Here is an 18,542-nt window from a genome sequence, read left to right on the forward strand (position 1 = left end):
TGGGGCCACGCCCACCCAGCTGCTGCTTAGAATCTCCGGGTCCCTCCTTTTCTGGCTCAGTCGCACACCGGCGCTTTTGACCAGCGGAAGCAATTCCGCAGTGGTTGACGGAACTTGGTGATGTGGCCCCCATTCCCCTCCCCCTGTACCGGAATGTCGGAAGAAACCCGACAGAGCAAATTGGCAGCTGCTAAGAAAAAGGTAAAATGTGCCGAGTCGCGGCTCCCTGACCCAGCCAAAGGCCTCTCCGACGGCCGGGCCGTGGCCAGAGTCTGTGCTGCCCCTGAGACACACAGGGCGAGCCCCTCGGCGCCCCTTGGCGCTCCCCCTCCCAAAGTCTTCTCAGCCAGTCCCGCCCCCCCGGCAGCCCAGCCCCCGCCCTCGCCCTCGCCCGTCGCCCCTGGGTGACTTTGGGCCGGTGACCCACGGGATCCTCGCTCCGGGGTTGGCCCTCGCCTTCTGCCACCCAGAACTAGAGGACCGGACTCCCCTGGCCGGTCCGGGTCTCGGAGGACCTCGGTCCCGGCCCTGCTTTCCCCTCCCCCACCGCGGAGCGGCGACTCGGGCGTCGGTAGGGAGGAGTGGAATGTAGTTACGTCACAATCCCCCTGGGAACTGTCATTAGCGCCACGAGCCCGGTGTTTGATCTTACTACCCAGTCCCCCAGTGTTTTCATACCCTTTCCGGTCGCGCACAAATATCCAGATTAAAGGGGATTGGGGACTATGGGACCTAGGTGGGAGAGGTTTCGGGAGCCCTTACTCTAAGACTGTACCCCATCCTTACACAACTGGCTTAAGTGATCATGGAACGTTGATAACACCTTGGTGACAAGGGGAGAATGTGTTTTCTTTGGTATGGTTTCCTCCTAGGTTTATACTGTCCAGAAGGACTTTCACATTTTAAATCTTAATTCTCTACCTCACATTTTAATTCCCTGTGATTCTGGGACCAGAGTCCCCCTCAATCAGTGCTCTTTGGAGTGAGATCTGCTTATCCTCTGTGGAACAGATCTCTGGAACCTGAACTTCACAGGTGGGAATGTTCCCCAAATCATCTCAACATGGAGTTTTCTAAATGCCGCAGGATAATATGGGACTGAAGTATCAGTTGTGCTTGATTCTCTTGAGGGAGAAAAGCCCTTTTATATTTATGTACCTAGGGATGACATTTGCATAGATTTGTAAGATTATAATAGACTTCTAGTGAAATGGTGCTTGGGTTGTCCACGTTCACTAGGTGTGTGCCTTCGTTGCCTTCTGCCATCAGGATACGTTAATGTAAAAGTTTGATAAGTACCAGTGTGCAGCTTTAACAGATGGGTAGGAAAGGACCCTAGATTACTCAGATGTTTCCTTTTTCATTTCCACCTCTGGTTTTGCCTCTTGGCACTTGCTGATTTCATGGCATACCCCCAGAACTCAGAGTCAGAAGACTAGGTTTAAATTCCATTATTGCTCCCCCCCCCTTTATAATGCCACGTTATCATTCCATTTCTGTGGTCACTGAGAATTACAGCACCTTGTAGGGCTGTTGATGGCATTAAATCAGATGGCGGATATAGGAGTATATCGTAAACTGCAAAGTTTACCATACACTCCTATATTGGGAGGTGGGTGTGGATATAGGAGCTTAGAGTTCTCACTGCTTTTCTTTTCTGCAGTTGAGGGAGTATCAGCAGAAGAACGGTTCTGGTACTCCTGCAGGAGTAAAGAAAAAACGGAAGATCAAAAATGGGAGTTGCTCAGAAACAACAGCTTCTGATGGTTGTCACTCCCCTGAGGATGTGAGTATTGGCTGGCCAAACTCCTGGGACCAAGGGTACTCCAAGGGGAGTAGAGGGTGGTGGTTAGGGTTGTGGAAGAAGTTAGGTTTGAGTCCTAACTCTCCCTTTGCCAGGGATAATGTCCCTGCTAGGGGTATATTTCCACATCAGTAAGATTGGGGTAATGTTATCTTACTTACACTTGTGACACTGGAATGAGATGGTTGATTTTTTTTTTTTTTTTAAGATTTATTTATTTGAGGCGGGGGTGGGGGTGGGGGACAAAAGGAGAGGGAGAGGGAGAAAATCCTCAAGCGGACTTCCGGCTGAGCACAGAGCCTGACGTGGAGCTCCATCGTGGGACCCTGAGATGGTAACTTGAGGAGAAAGAAATCAAGAACTGGACTGAGCCACCCAGGCCTGCTATAGGGCCTGGTGCAGGGTAAAGATTTGCTAAAGGGTAGTGGTATTTGATGTACTGATCTGGTGACTTTCCTCATCCCCGGCCTCAAACGGGAAGCCACACAGTGAGATCAGCCATATGCCATCACACTGTCCCTTTAGGAAGCACCGGAAGAGGCCCAGGATGTAGCGAGGAGGGGCCCAAGCACTTGGGTTAGGTGACACTGACTTTTGAGTCCATCTTTGCCACCAGCTTGCTGGGCGACCTCAGGAAAATCATTTCCTCCCCTGGGTCCAGTGGCCTCATCTGTAAGAGGATATTGTTGGAGCAGATCCGTACCTTTCAGACTTCTAGCTGGAACCCCCTTTGTTCAAGCGAACCCTTCCTCAGAAGTCTGATTTTTCGAAGGGAGATGGCATTCCTGTCAGATTCATCCCCAGCATCCTGGGCCTGAGGAGCGGGTCTCATGAGTGTATTAAGAAAACTGCTGCGTCGGGCCAGTGACTGCATTCTCTGTCTAGTTCAGGGGACTTTTCCCTTTGTGTACCTTGATTTCTATCTCCAGCAAGGCAGCCGGTGGCCGTTTGGGAAGGTGGCCATGGATTTGTTCCCTTCTCTCTTCCCTTCCTCCTTCCCTAACTCTCTCACCTCTCTCTAAGCCACTTTTCTCTCTCCCCTTGCCCTTGTTTCTCCCTTCTCGCCTCCTGTAGATTCAGGACATCCTGAAGGTGCTGGTGTCCGACCTTAACCGCTCCAATGGGGTAGCACTCCCCCCATTGGACAAGTGGCAGGTGAGGCAGTGCCAAGCTTCCTCTCTGGCTTGCTTTGTCCTGGCTGTGCATGCCCCAAGGCTTCTCTGGTTTGGGGGAGGCTATGCCTCTGGCTTATTTTGTGTTGCTTTCATTAAACCTCAGCCTGTTCACGTCTGCTTTTCCCACCTGCTCGGTTGGTTGGGTTGTTTTCCTTGCCCCACATCTTTTATCATCTTGAAGAAGGTGAGACACACCTTGACATTTAAAGGTAATTTGGGAAAGCTTCCAGAGCAGGTGCGTGGGATCTGGGCTTTTCGAGCCTTGGGTATGAATACCCAGCGGCATGTCAGACTCAGAGAGATTAAATAAAAGCAAACCTTTAGGCTTACCCTTTGGGCACCTGTCCCCAAAAGACCCAACAGACTGCATAGCAATTTGTGCTCTCTCTGAACTGGATGAATCCATTTTGGGTTGAGAGTAAGTAACTGCAGGTTTTAAGACGGAGCACACATTACAGTTAGAAGGTTCGAGATCATAAGTGACCAGGATATCCCGCTCCAGTTCTCTTTTAAAAATCAGCTGGACACTTAGGCTGTGTGTTCAGTTGCTAGGGGAGACGGTTGGGTAGGCGCTCCAGAAAAGAGGTAAACCAGGTCGAGCGTGGACTGAGGGAGGCCGACCCTCAGTAGGGTTGGCAAGGTAGAATGTGGCAACGTTCCAAGTGCCCAGCTAAGGGTGAGGTTTGTTCTAAATGGACTCGAGACTGGTTTGAAGATTACAGTTGGATAGCATTTATCCAGATGGGAGAGTTGGGGGGAGTGGGAGCTCCGGGCAGAGGGAGGGGGCGGGGAGGGATCCAGGTAACAACCAGTATTATGAGCTCACAGAGCGTTGCCTAGAGAGGGAGCCTTGGTGGGTTCTCTGGACATGATATTCCCACTTTGTCCTGGGACACCGCCCAGGCCAGGGCAGTAGGGCTGAAATTCAGCCAGGTCCTGCAAGAGATGGGCATGGGCAGAGGGTGGGGACAGAGCCCTGGATGCTGGTGTGAGAGCCTTTCACTCACTGAGACCGCTCAAACCCGGGGTATCAGGTCTGTCCAGGTGATTTGACTCACCTTGTGGGCTCAGAGGAGCTGCTCAGAGGGGCACGGGGAAGGGAGCCCTGGCCTAGAGGACTCGTGAAGCTGGTATTTGCACTGAGTTCTAAGAACCTGTGCCCGCACCCCCCTGTTGTCCTGGAAACAAAGACCCAGATCCTTTTTGTGGTTTTTCAATCCTTTCTGTCTCCGTGGCCATTTCCCACTTAAGTTTTCTGTTCCTGCAATGCAGGCTTATGGTTATAGGATCCTGGACAGAGCTGATAGCATTTCCAGAAATGGGGACTCATGAAGAAATAAAATTTTAATGGAATGGGACCGTTGGGGGAGTGGAGAGTGATTTTTTTAAATACTCCATACTTTTGCTCTAAGACCTAAAATTGTGAAATAGCTTGGTTGATCATAAAAGCATCGTGTTACATATATTTAAGTCCTCAGAAAATCACTTTTATTCCTTCTCTGAACATTCTTGGGTCTAGTGCTAGGGATCCATGGGACCCCAGGGTGCCAGGAGGCACTCAGAGCTTGCCAGGCCCAGGGCTAGAAGTGCCCACCACCTCCCCTAAAGTCTCAAGCCCTCTGGCCAGCTGCTGAGCCCCTGCTGTTACCTGGGAGATTCTGTTTACCGGTTGTCAAGGCAACGGGAGGTTTCAGGGTCAAAGGTCACAGCTGGGACAGTAAACACGCAAATTGCTTGATTCATCCTCAGCTTCCCTGGCTCTGCATCACTAGCAATAAGGAGGGCAGTAGAGTTGACTTTTCAGAGGTCAGGGCTGATGTCCAGAGAACATCCAGCCCTGGGTCTCTCTTCCTCCTGGTGCTGGCCCCGCTGGCCAGGCCTTGGCTCCCTAATGAGCTCCCCTCTTCAAACTCGAGCTTGGCAGCCATCTTCCCCACCTGTCTGCTCATTTTTGCACCTCATCAGACATTAGATCTGTAGAGCCAGATGTCACGCGTGAGCCCAGAAAGAGGCTGGGTGGGGCCCTGGTCAAGCAGGTGGGTCCAGGTGGGGAAGGGGGAGCAGTTTCTTCATGGCTTCTTGTCCCCCAGTCCCAGGATTGTTCTCCAGGGTACCAGGAGTCAGAGGGTAGACCTCTTAGCTCTGGCTTCTCGTGCTGGTTCTCAGTTGGGTAGCTATTTCGGAGCTAGGAGGTTGGGATGGGCCTAGTGGCCGTGTTTTTCTCTTTTACCTGCAGGAGGAGTGTGAGGCTTCGAGTTTGGTAGCTTCTTTCCCAGAGAAGTCCCGAACTGGGCAGATAGAGCCAGTAGTTGGGGATAGGAGAGGGGGAGGGTGAAGAGAGCAGAGAGGAAGGAAGCAGATAGTGGTTGACCACGTCTCTTGTCACGACCACCCTCTGCCTGCCAGGAGCCCAGGGCAAGGATCACTCTGGCATTCCCGAAGAGCAGTGCCTTCCTTCTCCCTGACTGGGCACCCCTGTTCTCCACCTGCTGTGGCTGCCACAGGCCAAGAGCCTGATACTGTCCCTTGCCGAGCTCCATGGAGAACAAGGCCCCCACTTTCAGGAAGGAGGTTGCGCAGACTCTGCTTGGAGCTTTGGCCGTCCAGAAGGCTGCAGAGCCGCCCTCAGCTCGGGCGAGTCACAGCCACGCTCCGCAGTGGCTCCCAGCATGTGTGACTGTCCCTGTGACCCCAGCAACCCCTGTCCTGCTTGCTCCGCACCCCCGCATTCATGGCAGCCGGGCGCCTTCTTACCCGCATGGCCCCCTAACCCCCTGCTCTGTTCTGTGACAGGCGCCCAAAGACCGCGCCACTCCTGCCATACCAACAGTTGATGGCACCGTGACATCTGATGGTGTCCCTTCGCCTTATGCTAGTCCCCTTCATCTTACTAGCATGGCGTCAGTTCAGGTTTGTGCCTCGCCCTGCCGCCTGCTGCCCCACTCTGTGTCCACCCCCGCATTCATGGCAGCCGGGCGCCTTCTTACCCGCATGGCTCCCTAACCCCCTGCTTTGTTCTGTGACAGGCGCCCAAAGACCGCGCCACTCCTGCCATACCAACAGTTGATGGCACCATGACATCTGATGGTGTCCCTTCGCCTTATGCTAGTCCCCTTCATCTTACTAGCATGGCGTCAGTTCAGGTTTGTGCCTCGCCCTGCCGCCCTACTCTGTGTCCACCCCCGCATTTGTGGCAGCCGGGCACCTTCTTACCCGCATGGCCCCCTAACCCCCTGCTCTGTTCTGTGACAGGCGCCCAAAGACCGCGCCACTCCTGCCATACCAACAGTTGATGGCACCATGACATCTGATGGTGTCCCTTCGCCTTGTGCTAGTCCCCTTCATCTTACTAGCATGGCGTCAGTTCAGGTTTGTGCCTCGCCCTGCTGCCTGCTGCCCCACTCTGTGTCCACCCCCGTACTCCTCCTCCCCAGAGGACTGGACCTGCTCGGGGTCCTCTTCCCCTTTCTTCAGGTAGCTTGGTTCCTCCCGGAGGACTGAGGTGGGGGAGGCCGAGACCAGGTCTTTCCTTGAAGTTTGGGAAGCTGGCAGGTTGCCTCCCCACCCCGCCCCTGGGTGGTCTTCATGAGCAGCTGAGTAACAACCTCATGTGTTTCTTTGTGAACAGAGTCACCATGCAGAAAATGGCCCGATCCTTACGGATGAAAACGAGTGAGTATCTCCTATAGGGCCAGCAGCCCCTAGGTGGAGGGAATCGGGGCAGGCTACTGCCGGCCACTCCCTATTTCCCATTGAACCTCCTGCACCCCTGACTCCCATGTTTGTCCCCAGATGTCTGTCATCTACGGAGAGCCTGCGACAAATTTCTCAGCAGCTCAATGGCATTGTGTCCGAGGTACCCCAGAACTTGAAACCCAAGGGAGGGGGTAGATGGTGGGGAATGTGACAGAAAGAAACTGAGGTAGAGGTTCCCAAGAGGGAGGAAAGAGCCCGGGAGCAGCTAGCTTGCTGGGCAATGTTCAGCTTGGCATGACTCCTTTGAGTCCTCTTTTTTTTTTTAATTTTTAAAAAAATTTTGTTGAATTATTTGACATAGAGAGGGAACACAAGCAGGGGGAGTGGGAGAGGGAGAGGCGGACTCCCCACTGAGCAGGGAGCCCCATGCGGGACTTGATCCCAGGACCCTGGGATCATGAGCTAAGTCAAATGCAGATGCTTAATGGACTGAGCCACCCAGGGGCCCCCTTTGAGTCCTCTTTGAAGCTCCCCAAACTGAAGGGGTTGGACCTTGAAGCCGGTTACATCCTTTAATCCCTCCGCAGGAAGCACAGTATGGGAGCCACGTGGGAGGGGGCCACGGAGGGAGAGATAAGAACCAGAAGGAGTTGGCACAAAGGGCTTAGGCAGAATGGTTTGCGGCTGATGGGCAAGTTGGGGAGTCGGAGGGTGAGGGAATGGGGAGGTGGGGCAGAGCGTGCCTCCATGTGTGCCGGTTTCGTGCCTCCTAGTCTTCATCCTGCGTCAATGGAGAGGGCCTGTCATCTGCTAATATGAAGGATCTGGAGGTAAGTGGGTCTGCACCGTGGCCCAGTGACCCTGCAGGCCAGCCCCCACCCCCACCTCCCATGGCGGGGGCTGGGTGCCCTGCTGCCAGCTGAGATGGCCCAGACAGCCCCCAACCCTAATGACTGCTCTCTCTACCTCTCCCCGCCCCCATCCTCCTCCTCCTCCTCCTCCTCCTCCTCCTCTGCATGCGCCTCAGAGCCGGTACCAAGAGCTATCACTAGCCCTGGACTCCAGCAATCTAACAAACAAACAACTCAGTAACAAGATAGAAGAATTGGTAAGAGTCCAGTGGGGTCCCCTGGTTCCACGCTGCCACTCTGGGGCTCCAGTTTTTCCCTGGGGCCCTGAAGAAAGGGGCTGGGGGCCCCTGGTGCCAGGGGAGAATGGGGTGCCCGGGGGCCTGAGTCTCAGTTGGAGGGACCCTGGAGCACAGAGCACGCAGCATGGCTCTCTGTGGCTGCCTTCTTCGCCTCCTCTCTCTTCTCCAGAACCCCCTGCTTGAGCCCTCCCCGTACTTGCCCCCGGGGCTCTTGCTTCCCAGGGGAAGCACTGGCTTGACCCGTGCGCTCCGGCCCTGACTCAGCCCCTCATCTGCTCTATCTTTCAACTCAGACCAGTCACCTCTCTCTGGGCTTCACTGTCCCAAGGAGGTAGAATTAGAGGTGGCCGAGGTCCCTTTTGGCTCAGAAAATCAGGTCCTTTTCATTCAACAGAACCTGGCCTGGAGGGGAGGTGTGCTTAGTAAATATTTATTGAATGAAGGCATCCCCCACAACCACAGGCCGACAGAAGGGTAGCCTCTCACTTCTCAGCTCCCATTTCTAGACGTTCAGGTCCTTGTCCTTTCACGGGCACCCGGATCCAGACTCTCACTTGAGCAAAGCCATCTGAGACCCAAAGTCTCTACCCTCGGGAGCTTGAGGACAGTGTGTCTGTTCATCTCCCTGTGAACTTTCCCTTTGAAACCCATTCCCAGCCCCTGCCCATCCTCCATCTTGGTGTGGGGAGGGTAGCAAAGGCCGACAGACTGAGTTACCTTCCTTCGACTCTCCCCACAGAAGCAACAAAACCAGGAATCTTTGGACCAACTGGAAAAAGTAACGTGATTTCTTTGTCTGCTGGTCATGTGGCAGATGGGTTTGGGGAGGGTTCAAGTGTAGAGGCCCATGCTCATCTGGCTCCCAGACTGGAGGAATAAAAGGCCCCCTCGTCCCCTACCCCTTCCCCACCCCCTGGCCCCTCTCCAGCGCCCCCCAGCCCCCCCAGGATCTGGCCATGTTGTTGAGGCTGTCCTGGGTCGTCAGTGGCATTCTGGGAGCACATCTTTTCCGGTTTTATCTCTGCCTCCTCCCAGTCAGCCATTTTGTGTCCTTCCTGCAGGAGAAGAAGGAGTTTGAGCAGAAGCTTGCCAAGGAGCAAGGCTCTCTAAGGGAGCAACTGCAGGTGCGTGGAGCCGTGGTCTCCCTCCCGCCCCCCAAGGAAATGCTTCCTTCCCTCCTCTTCAGCACCCCTCTTCCTTCTCTCCCAAAGGTTCATATTCAGACAATAGGAATTTTGGTGTCTGAGAAAAATGACTTACACACCGCCTTGGTGCATACCCAGCAGGCAGCCAGGCAAAAAGCAGGTGGGAGTCCAGGCGCCCTCCCATTCCCCAGCCTCGCATGTTGGCGGACCTTGGGTGGGATTCCTTCTTGGGTCGCATTTCGAACTCTGTCATTCCAGGAGAATATGAAGATCTTGCTAGTCGTCTGCAGTCTTCCCGCCAGCGTATCGGAGAACTGGAGCGCACCCTGTCTGCCGTCTCCACGCAGCAGAAACAGGTGGAGAGGGTGAGTCCATCGTCGGACCTGTCCACTCAGGGCGCAGCTTCCCTGGCAGGGGAGGGGCCCAAAGTCCCTTCCACAAGATGGAGTGAATTTTTTTTTTTTTAAGATGTTATTTATTTATTTGACAGGCAGAGATCACAAGTAGGCAGAGAGGCAGGCAGAGAGAGAGAGGAGGAAGCAGGCTCCCTGCCGAGCAGAGAGCCCGATGCGGGGCTCGATCCCAGGACCCTGGGATCATGACCTGAGCTGAAGGCAGAGGCTTTAACCCACTGAGCCACCCAGGCACCCCCCCCTTTTTTTTAAGCTTTTATTTATTTATTCAGGACAGCACTTTTACTTATGTTACCATTTGTGGAGGAAGGGACACATGTATGTAATAGAAGGTGTGGGAAATGATTTATAAAAACCCAGGGAGAGGATCAGGGTAGCCAGGAGCACCTGTCACCTCTGTGCCTTCTGAGTGCTGGGCCTATGACTAGAGCATTCAAAAAAGAGATCACAGTGCAGATTTAATTCCACTCCTTGTATCTGCTCCCCTACTGCAGGGAGGAAATGTGGTTGAAGAGTCAGACAGACTGGGTGTTTAATTCCCACTCTGTCGGGGATCGCAGGCAAACGACTTCACCTGTGACACTCTGTGCTTACCTGTAAAACTCAGAGCCAGGCCTGCCCCATGCAGTGGTCGTGAGGCTTGAATGCGATCCTTAGCCTGGTGCCTGCTGGTGCCCTTGGGGAAGGGTCAGTCATGATGGCTCTTTGTGACGGACAGCGATGCCACCGACTCTGTCTGGCCTCCGTTGAATCTGTCCCGCCCTTCCCAAGCTCTTGGCTGCGGCAAATGGAAGCGTGGGCTTGCAAAGGCTTTGAACAAAACGTGAAGGGTGGCTGTGGCATGGTTAGGGCTGCTGGTAGTCTGCCTGCTGCACCCTCCCCCTGGCCGCCACACCTGACCTCGCCTTTCTGTGTTCACAGCACAACAATGACCTAACCAAAGAACGAGATGCCTTGAAGCTGGAGTTATACAAGAACAAGTACGATGGCGGGGGGCTGGGCGGCGGGAGGGGTACAGGAGCCGGGGGAGGGGCTTGGCTGGGTTTGGACAGGTGCAGAGCAGGGCTCTGGGCTCAGCAGTGCCACCAACACAGGCCAAGGCTTCAGGCCACTCAGGTCTTCTCTCTGACCTGCCCCTGGGGACTCTCGTGCCCTGGGGTCCCTTCCGATGCCCCCGTTCCCTGGCTCTGTGGCAAGTGTGGCAGGTTGATCACCAGAGGGCTCCTTTCTGTTCTGTACTCATGTCTTTCCTCGCTGCCTGTGGCCATAGCAAAAACACCGAGGACCTGAAGCAGGTGAACTCGGAAATGGAAGAGAGGATTCGGGTGTTGGTGAACGAGAAGGCAGGCATGAAGCTCAAGATAGAGGAGCTGCAGAAGGATCTGGAGATGTCAGAGCTTCTGATGCAGCAGGTAAGGCTGGAGCTACAAGGAGAAGGAGCCCGAGCCTCACCCATCGGGGTCACCGGCTGCCTCCAGCCACGAGCTGCAAGGTTGGCATCCTTGTTCTGGCCTTGCCGTAGAATCCTGCTCCAAACATTGATCAAACTCCACACATCAGGGCCCAGCCCAGATCTGTCGAATCAGAATCTCAGGGATTTTTTTTTTTTTTTTAAGATTTTATTTATTTATTTGACAGACAGAGATCACAAGTAGGCAGAGAGGCAGGCAGAGAGAGAGGGGGGGGAAGCAGGCTCCCCACCAAGCAGAGAGCCCGATGCAGGGCTCGATCCTAAGACCCTGGGATCATGACCTGAGCTGAAGGCAGAGGCTTTAACCCACTGAGCCACCCAGGCGCCCCTCTCAGGAATTTTTTATTCGGTTTTTCAAAGTGTCCTGGGTGCAAACCATTGTTGCATAGGTGCCAGGCACAAGGCTAGCCCACGAATCCTCCTGCTTCCTCTTGGAGGGTGGGCCACCAGGGTCAGAGGCTCCCATCGGTCAGGGATTCTTCACACTGAGCCATACTCTGCCTTCAAGTCGCTTCCCTCGTTGGGGCTCTCTTCCCTCCCGATCAACACAGGAAAAATCTTGTCTCTTTCCCAAGACAGACCTTCTGATACTGGGGGGTGAGGGAGCCTGTGTACAGATTCCTTGTGGCTCCCTCATCTTTTCCAAGCTACACAGATCCAGCTGGGGTTCATGTGGTCTGTCACCCTCCTGATTGCTTTCTCCTGGACGGGACCTGATCTGTTAGGGCTCCTCTTATGGTCAGTCCCCCAGAGCGGAACAGGAGTCTCCAATTGGGTCTAGCCTGGGCAGCAGACAGAGCTCTGTACCCATCCACCCATCCGGCTCCCCATCCATTCAGCGAGTGTTAATGGAATGTCGCCTCTGTGGCCCGTTCCTGTGATGCGCAGTCTAATAAGCGGTCTGCTAGAGATACAAAGTGAGGCCTTGAGGTTGCCCTGAAGTTGGTGGACGCCTGGACTCTGTGACCCAACCACCCCTGGACCAGTTTGTAGCCTTATTCACTATAGCAGGAAAAGATCTAGAAGGATACACATCAGGTCCGGGAGGTCCTGGGAGCCAGAGGAACGGTGAATATTTAGTTTCAGAAAGCCTCTGGGTACAGTCCTGACAACGTGAGCACAGAGATCTTTGTTTATCCCAAGTTACGTTATCCCGGTTCGTACACTACCCCAGCTCAGACCCTTTTGCAATAGGGTGGGGGGCGGTTTGCATGGTCCAGCGTGGGCTCCCCACATCTAACCTCCTCGTCTTTCATGCTTCAGTTATCTAGTGAGTCGAAACCCCACGATAGCAACCAGGAGTTAAAGAAGGCCCATGAAGACCGGGCACGCCTGGAGGCCCGCGTGGAGCAGGTGAGGCCTGGCAGACCGAGGCGGGTGGAAGGAGGCTGGCCCCAGGTGCCCAGGAGCCGGTGAGGCTCAGGGACAGACCCTGCTACCTTTTCTGCCTCTCCCTGCAGCTGAGCGATTTACTGAAGCAACTGCAGCTGGAAAGAGACCGTTATATGCAAAATATGAAGGAGGACACCGCTTACTGGCAAGACAAAATGCGGCAAATGTCCGAACATGTGAGACGCGACCTTCAGCCCCCCTCCCCCACCTTAGACGGGTCACTGGGTTTTTCCCAGGGCCTCAGTAAAATGGGAATCCTGTCCCCTGCTGTGGGCAGCCCAAGATGGCTGTGTAGTTTTTACAGGGGTGCGGGGGGGGGGAGAGGGCATTGGTCCTCCTTTCCTGCCCCCCACATGCCCCCCTGTGCTTGGGCAGGTGCACAAACTGAGGGATGAGAAGGACCGCAGTGACTGTCAGGTGCGGGAACTGGAGGCCAGCGTGGCCGCACTGAAGAGGCAGCTAGGTAAGCCAGGGCGAGACGGTCTGGGAGCCGGATTGGTGGCAGAGGGCTGGTCAGGGTGCCTTGGAGTGGCCCTAGGCGCACGGACGGGTGGAAGGGGACTGTGGCCGAGGGGAGGAGGACTATACCAGGAGTTGGCCGGCCTGGGTACGGTGCCCGCTGGCAATCAGCCAGAGTTGTCTTGAGCACAAAAACCTAATGAACTCTATCCCAAAGGGTCTAGAAAGAGCCTGTCCCATGAGTGTGAGGGCACCGTTAGCCAGGAAGCCCAGGTTTGGGGTGATGAGGCCCAGTGAGGAGCTGTGAACCAAGCAGCGGGGTTTCGGAAGGCACAGAGGTGAGAGGCCCCTACCGTGCACCTCCCCCCTTTTCCCCAGTGGTGCCTCCAGCCCCAGAGCCCCCAGCCGGGCCCTCGGAGGAGGAGCAGCGGCTGCAGATGGAGGCCGAGCAACTACAGAAGGAACTGGAGATCCTGGCGGGGCAGCTGCAGGCCCAGGTAAAAGACAACGAAGGTCTGAGTCGCCTGAACCAGGAGCAGGAGCAGCGGCTGCTGGAGCTGGAGCGCGCCGCCGAGTGCTGGGGGGACCAGGTTGAGGAGCGCAAGAAGATTCTGGAGACCATGCAGAACGACCGCACCACCATCAGCCGCGCGCTGTCCCAGAACCGCGAGCTCAAGCAGCAGCTGGCTGAGCTGCAGGACGGCTTCGTCAAGCTGGTGTGCAGCCCCTCCCTGGCCAAGCCCTTTGGTCCAGGGTGGGACACCGAACCCCTCTGGGCCTCTGTTTCCCCAGCCGTAATGGGGTTTGGGTGGGGGGTAAGGACCCCATGTGACACGGTCCCTGTGAAGGCACGCTGTGAGCCAGAGTGGCTCACAGAGCCACGGGCGGCAGACGTCATGTTCTGGGGGCCCCGCTGCTCCGTGTGGCCGCTGACTCTTCCCCTCTGTCCAGTCCAATGAGAACATGGAGGTTACCAGTGCGCTGCAGACAGAACAGCACATCAAGAATGAGCTGGCCAAGAGGCTGGGCGAGCTGCAGGAGAAGCTAGGGGAGCTGAAAGAAACAGTAAGCCCCGAGCCCTGGCAGACAGACAACTGCCTGGAGGGCGGTGGGAGGCTTGGCCAGGACAAAGCAGCTCCAGCCGGTGGAAGGGGTGGTGAGGTGGTGGGGGTGTGGGGGGGCACAGGACTCCCAGATCCTTCCCAACCTGCCTGTGGCGAGGCTCTTTGTTGCTCCCCGTTCTCAGACTTTACGAATTGGGTAGCCCTGGGCCCGGAGGTTGTCGCCCTGGCTAGAGACCCCGAGCCCTTTAAGGAGAGAGCAAGAGACCGTGTGCTGAGGGCAGCTTCTCGGATTCGGCCCTGAGTGCCACCCCTAGTTCCACTGGTCACTATGTCACTATTCTGCTGCTCACCTCCGAGCCTCGGTGTCCTTAGTCTAAAAGGGAGATTAGCAAGCCCCCTCCTACCCCCTCCTACCCCCTCCTACCCCCCACACCTGACTTCCCCACCCTGGGCTCCGAAGTCTCAGTTCCCGGGGTCTTCCTGCAGATAGAGCTGAAGAACCAGGAGGCCGAGAGCCTGCAGCAGCAGCGCGACCAGTACGTGAGCCACCTGCAGCAGTATGTGGCCGCCTATCAGCAGCACGTGGCTGCCTACCAGCAACTGGCTTCAGACAAGGAGCTCCTGCAGAGGCAGGTCCTGGTGCAGACCCAGCTCATGGACCGGCTGCAGAACGAGGATATTGAGGTCAAGATGGCGGCAGAGAAGGCCCGCCAAGAGTTAGAGGAGACCCAGGTGAGGGCGTTTGAGGGCTCGAGGGCTGGGCCCCCAAGGGGAGGGCCTGCCACCTCTGTGTCCCTCCTCACTCTTTTCTGGCCCCTCAGGGACGCCTGGAAGCTGCCACCCAGCAGAACCAGCAGCTCCAGGCCCAGCTGAGCCTCATGGCTATGCCTGGGGAAGGTAGGTGGGAGTACCCAGGGGAGGAGGACAGAGCCCAGGGAGGAGGGCGACTTCAGTATATGAAGGGACCTTTAGGACAGGGATTCCTTCTCCTTCGGGGGGACGGGCTGGCCCAAGGTCGCACAGGGAGGTGGGCCGGAGCCCAGCCCAAGCTTTCCTCCCCGGCCCACTCCACCTCCCCCGTTGGGTTGTCTGAGGACCAACCCCCACCGGCTGCCCGACAGGAGACGGACCGGACGAAGAGAAGGACGAGGCGGCCGCCCGTCCGAAGCTGAGCGTGCCGGAGGGCCTGGATAGCCGAGAGGCCGTGGTGAGCGGCCCCGTTGTTGCCCCTTCCTTCCCTGGGCCCCCTTCGTGCTTCCCTCTGTGGTCCCCCCACACACTGGGGCACCCTCCTTACCTCTTGGTCTGCCTCCCTCGACTTCTCTTGACCCCTGACACCCCTGGGAGCCAGCTGTCCGCTGTCGCTCCATCCTTGAAGCCCAGGCTTGTGCCTGCTGGGAGAGGCCGGCAAAGGAGGAGCTCCCGCCACCCCCCTGCCCTCTGCTCATCCGGAGCAGCACCCCCCTCTCCCCCAATGAAAGCACACCTACACGTCTTGCCTGCAGGTGGCATTTTTTAACTCGGCCTTAGCCGGTGCCGAGGAAGAGCAGGCCCGGCTGCGAGGGCAGCTGAAACAGCAAAAGCTGCGTTGTCAGCGCCTGGCTCACCTGGTGGCCCCTGGCCAAGAGCAGGAGGCAGGTGACAAGGCCCCCGGGAGCGGGGGCGACAGTGTGCCTGTGGAGACCCACCAGGCCCTCCAGGAGGCAATGGACAAGCTGCAGGTGAGCGCCTCTCCTCCGGCTCCAGCTCAGCCTGGCAGGGTGTGGGGGCCCCCCCCTCAGGCCGCTGCCAAACCCTGACCCCTGACCCTTGACTCCTCTGGGCGCAGGGCCGCTTCACGGTCCTCATACAGGAGAAGGTGGATCTGAAGGAGCGAGTGGATGAGCTGGAGCATCGGTGCGTCCAGCTTTCTGGAGAGACGGACACTATTGGTGAGCGGCAGGGCTGGCGCCAGGGGCGGCGGGCGGGGAGGAGCTCTGCCATGGCCCCCCGAGCCTGAGCACGCGCCCCTCTTTCCGCAGGAGAGTATATTGCCCTCTACCAGAGTCAGAGGGCCGTGCTCAAGGAGCGGCACCGGGAGAAGGAGGAATATATTAGCCGGCTGGCACAGGACAAGGAGGAAATGAAGGTGGGGGACCCTGAGCAGGCCCCAGCAGTGGGGCGGGGCGGGGGTGGGGCTCACAAAGGTGCTCAGCCTCTCCTCTCCCTCCAGGTGAAGCTGCTGGAGCTGCAGGACCTGGTGCTTCGCCTGGTCAACGAGCGTGACAAATGGCAGGGCAAGTACCTGGCCCCTGCCCAGAACCCTGCTGGGGAGCCTGCTGTGGCGCCCCCAGCCCGAGAGCTTGGCGATGCCAATGGCCAGGGTGGTGAGTAGAACCGTCAGGGTGGGCGGTTTGGGGGGTGGGGGTGGGGAGAGCTGGCATAGCACTCAGAGCCCTGCCTCTCTCCCCCCTCCCCACCCCGCCCTGAAAGATATCCAAGAGGTGAACCTGGCCAGCGAAGAGAGTGTGGCACCTCCCCAGGGAGAGGCCCTGCTGGGCCGCAGTGCCTCCGAGAACGCCACTGCACAGCAGATCATACAGCTGCTGCGAGAGATGCAGAACACCCAGCAGCGCCCAGGCTTGGGCGACAACCCCTGCATCCCCTTCTTCTACCGGCCTGATGACAACGACGAGGTGAAGATCATTGTGATCTAAGCCCGTCGCCAACAAACAACATCTGAAGCAATGGGGCTGGGGGCTCTGCCCCCACCCTGTCCCTGCCACCCCATCCTTCCTTCATGGCCCTGCCACCCTATCATTCCTTCATGTCCCTGCCACCCTATCATTCCTTCCCAGGTACCTTTTTTTCCGTACACTAGCAAGATAGAACCCCTAAAAAGGGGTATGATAAGCCCCCTAATGGGGAGAAATAGCTCCAGGCAAGAGCTGGATCTTTATATCTGGACTCTTCGCGGTTCCGGAAAAACAAAGAGCCACAGACTCAATAAGATAAAATAGTTTATTTATAGGTATGAAAAGACGCCTAAAAAAAAAAAATTAAAAAAAAAAAATAAAAAAAATAAAAAAATAGAAAATAAAAAAAAAAAAGAAAAGCTCCCTAATGGGGAGAAATAGGTGCAGACCCCTTGCCACCCAGGCAAAGGCTGATCTTTATATCTGGATTCTTCGTGGTTCCGGAAAAAGAAACAGGTAGAGGCTCAGTAAGTTACATAGTTTATTTATAGGTATGAAAAGCCCCCAAAAAAAAAAAAAAAATATATATATATTAAAAAAATTAAAAAAAAAATTTAAAAAAAAATTTAAAAAAAAAAAAAAAAAAAAAAAAGCTCCCTAATGGGGAGAAATAGGTGCAGACTTCGTGGTTCCGGAAAAACAAACAGCCAGAGGCTCAATAAGTTACATAGTTTATTTATAGGTATGAAAAGCCCCCTAAAAAAAAAAAATTAAAAAGAAAAAAAAAATAAATAAAATAAAAAAGAAAAAATAAAAAAAAAGAGAAAAGCCCCCTAATGGGGAGAAATAGGTGCAGACCCCCTTGCCACACAGGCAAAACAAACAGCCAGAAGGTCAGTAAGTTACATAGTTTATTTATAGGTATGAAAGCCCCCTAAAAAAAAAGAAAAAAATTAAAAAAATTAAAAAATTAAAAAAAATAAAAAAAAATTTAAAAAATGAAAAAAAAGAAAAAAATTTAAAAAAGCAAAAAAATAAAAAAATGAAAAAAATGAAAAAAATTACAAAAAGAAAAAAAATTACAAAAAGAAAAAAATAAAAAAATTTAAAAAATAAAAAAGAAAAAAATTACAAAAAGAAAAAAAATTACAAAAAGAAAAAAAAATTTAAAAAAAATAAAAAAGAAGAAAAAAATTTTAAAAATAAAACAAGAAAAAAATTTAAAAAATAAAAAAAATACAAAAAGAAAAAAAAAATTACAAAAAGAAAAAAAAGAAAAAAATTTAAAAAATAAAAAAAATAATAAAAAAATTTAAAAAATAAAAAAGAAAAAAAATTACAAAAAGAAAAAAAAGAAAAAAATTACAAAAAGAAAAAAAAGAAAAAAATTTAAAAAAAAATAAAAAAGAAGAAAAAAATTTAAAAATAAAACAAGAAAAAAATTAAAAAAAAAATAAAAAAATACAAAAAGAAAAAACAAAAAAATTACAAAAAGAAAAAAAAGAAAAAAATTTAAAAAAATAAAAAAGAAAAAAATTACAAAAAGAAAAAACAGAAAAAAATTACAAAAAGAAAAAAAAGAAAAAAAATTAAAAAATAAAAAAGAAAAAAAATTACAAAAAGAAAAAACAGGAAAAAAATTACAAAAAGAAAAAAAAGAAAAAAATTTAAAAAAATAAAAAAGAAAAAAATTACAAAAAGAAAAAACAGAAAAAAATTACAAAAAGAAAAAAAAGAAAAAAATTTAAAAAAATAAAAAAGAAAAAAAATTACAAAAAGAAAAAAACAAAAAAATTACAAAAAATAAAAAGAAAAAAATTACAAAAAGAAAAAAAACAGAAAAAAAATTACAAAAAGAAAAAAAAAGAAAAAAATTTAAAAAAATAAAAAAGAAAAAAAATTACAAAAAGAAAAAAAAGAAAAAAATTACAAAAAGGAAAAAAAAGAAAAAAATTTAAAAAAATAAAAAAGAAAAAAAATTACAAAAAGAAAAAAAAGAAAAAAATTACAAAAAGAAAAAAAAGAAAAAAATTTAAAAAAAAAAGAAAAAAATCTAAAAAAAATAAAAAAGAAAAAAAATTTAAAAAATAAAGAAAAA

General features: G+C 52.7%; 1 protein-coding gene across 9 annotated transcripts; it reads left to right on the forward strand.

Moving 5' to 3' along the window:
* The first annotated feature begins 52 nt into the window (after window positions 1-52).
* Window positions 53-17,010, forward strand: GOLGA2 (golgin A2). Of its 9 annotated transcripts, XM_032308961.1 has the most exons (29): window positions 53-201; window positions 1,664-1,786; window positions 2,879-2,959; window positions 5,773-5,889; window positions 6,006-6,122; window positions 6,232-6,348; window positions 6,608-6,651; window positions 6,772-6,835; window positions 7,449-7,505; window positions 7,703-7,783; window positions 8,565-8,603; window positions 8,887-8,949; window positions 9,037-9,130; window positions 9,229-9,335; window positions 10,305-10,363; window positions 10,654-10,795; window positions 12,118-12,207; window positions 12,315-12,422; window positions 12,622-12,709; window positions 13,084-13,421; window positions 13,657-13,770; window positions 14,256-14,501; window positions 14,591-14,666; window positions 14,891-14,976; window positions 15,275-15,490; window positions 15,598-15,700; window positions 15,791-15,897; window positions 15,982-16,135; window positions 16,242-17,010. In XM_032308961.1, the coding sequence occupies exons 1-29, from the start codon at window positions 121-123 to the stop codon at window positions 16,463-16,465; spliced, it is 3,336 nt and encodes a 1,111-aa protein (XP_032164852.1). In that variant the 5' UTR covers window positions 53-120; the 3' UTR covers window positions 16,466-17,010. The 9 variants fall into 9 exon arrangements, with proteins under 9 accessions (XP_032164852.1, XP_032164854.1, XP_032164855.1 ...); XM_032308963.1 differs by lacking the exon at window positions 7,703-7,783; XM_032308964.1 differs by lacking the exon at window positions 6,232-6,348.
* The last annotated feature ends 1,532 nt before the right edge of the window (window positions 17,011-18,542 follow it).

Source organism: Mustela erminea, chromosome 12, assembly GCF_009829155.1.
Source record: "Mustela erminea isolate mMusErm1 chromosome 12, mMusErm1.Pri, whole genome shotgun sequence".
NCBI classification, from domain to species: Eukaryota; Metazoa; Chordata; class Mammalia; order Carnivora; family Mustelidae; genus Mustela; species Mustela erminea.

Excerpts from the sequence above, each read along its gene's own strand:
- GOLGA2 (XM_032308961.1), top strand. The coding sequence starts at position 121 with ATGTGGCCCCCATTCCCCTCCCCCTGTACCGGAATGTCGGAAGAAACC. Across the intron at positions 7,506-7,702 it reads CTAATATGAAGGATCTGGAG|AGCCGGTACCAAGAGCTATC; the intron begins GTAAGTGGGTCT and ends CATGCGCCTCAG. Across the intron at positions 14,667-14,890 it reads CATGGCTATGCCTGGGGAAG|GAGACGGACCGGACGAAGAG; the intron begins GTAGGTGGGAGT and ends GCTGCCCGACAG.